The sequence below is a fragment of the Hydra vulgaris genome, chromosome 03 (genome assembly GCF_038396675.1).
Source record: "Hydra vulgaris chromosome 03, alternate assembly HydraT2T_AEP".
Lineage (NCBI taxonomy): Eukaryota > Metazoa > Cnidaria > Hydrozoa > Anthoathecata > Hydridae > Hydra > Hydra vulgaris.
In genome coordinates, this window is record NC_088922.1 from 46,422,501 (window position 1) to 46,423,803 (window position 1,303).

Here is a 1,303-nt window from a genome sequence, read left to right on the forward strand (position 1 = left end):
TAGCAGAATTGATTTCAGTGCGGTACGTAGCTTGGAAAAATAATAATCCTGTTAACAGTTATCCACATGAAGAAAGAGAACCACAGCTGGGTGGACTAAGGCATTTACCTAAAGAGCTACAACTTCTTATAAAAAATACAACTACTGTGCCTCCTCATTTATGCTGTAGTGATTCTTATTGGTTATATCGGATTTATCAAGACACTGTAGTTGACGTAGATGATTTGTTACAGCATTTGAAACAGTTTGATCTTTTTAATCAAAATGATCATGAATGTCTTTCAAATTTCAGTTTATTTTGTGCAATTTATCCTTCAGAAGTAACTAACATAACATGTAGAAGAGACAGCGATCGTATTGAAATTTTTTGGGATATCCCTTGGAATATGATTACTTTTGGAGAGACTAGGATTTTGTATGAAGTATTTATTAAAGACTCATTTAACTCTATTGTTAAATTTTTGACTAAAGAAACTTCCCTGGTATACACTATATCAACCGAATCATTAGATTATTCTATATTTATTCGATCTATTTTTTATAAAAATTACGGAAGTTTTTCATTTACAGGACTAAAATGCTGATTTAAAAAAAGTAGGAAAGTAGTTATGTCTAAGTATGTAGATGCGGTAAAGAGATCAACTCACTGCGTTCTTGAGACTTAATGCGGTACACTTATCTCGATAAGTGTATCGCCTTTGAATGCTAGGCGAAAAGTTCCGCTGCATATCAAAGGATTCTCTAAAAAAAATTACTTTTAAAAAAATAGTTCAGTCTCAAAATTTATCGAAGGCACAAAGGGCAAAGCATATTTTTAATTGTTATTAAAAAATAAGACAACTTTGTTACCGTTATTGAAATAACATTTTAGGACAGTTTCTTAAGTTTTAAATACCATGGTATTTAAAAAGTTACCTTTGACGTAAATTTCGGCTAATTTTAATGAATGCGATATAAAAATATATTCCAATCCAAAGTTGTTTTATTACACTGTGACGGATTTTTTTATTCCTGGTTCCAAGTGTTATTTTTCAACTGCTTATGTCTAAAGCCTAGGAACATACTAATAAATTCATTACGCGAGTATTCTAATGATTTTTTTATACTGCCCTTTGTTAACGACGTTTATAGGCAAATGTATCATTAAATAAGCGTTTGTCCTATTTTCTCTTATATTTGTGAGAATAAGTATCAAGGAAATATGAACTTTGAGCAGAATTCTTTATTAAAGTTTAAACTAACTATAAATAGTTTTTGTTACGTTTCCAATCCATACGTTCCAAGTTAACAAAGATGTGTTTAA

General features: G+C 30.2%; 1 protein-coding gene across 2 annotated transcripts in view; it reads left to right on the forward strand.

Annotated features, from left to right (window-relative positions):
- Positions 1 to 1,071, forward strand: part of LOC100205038 (protein O-linked-mannose beta-1,4-N-acetylglucosaminyltransferase 2) — a 29,837-nt gene extending 28,766 nt beyond the window's left edge. For both annotated transcript variants that reach the window (XM_065793429.1, XM_065793430.1), the window contains one exon: positions 1 to 1,071. This exon is cut by the window's left edge and continues 1,052 nt beyond it. In XM_065793429.1, coding sequence (XP_065649501.1) covers positions 1 to 584 — 584 coding nt within the window. In that variant the 3' untranslated portion in view covers positions 585 to 1,071.
- The last annotated feature ends 232 nt before the right edge of the window (positions 1,072 to 1,303 follow it).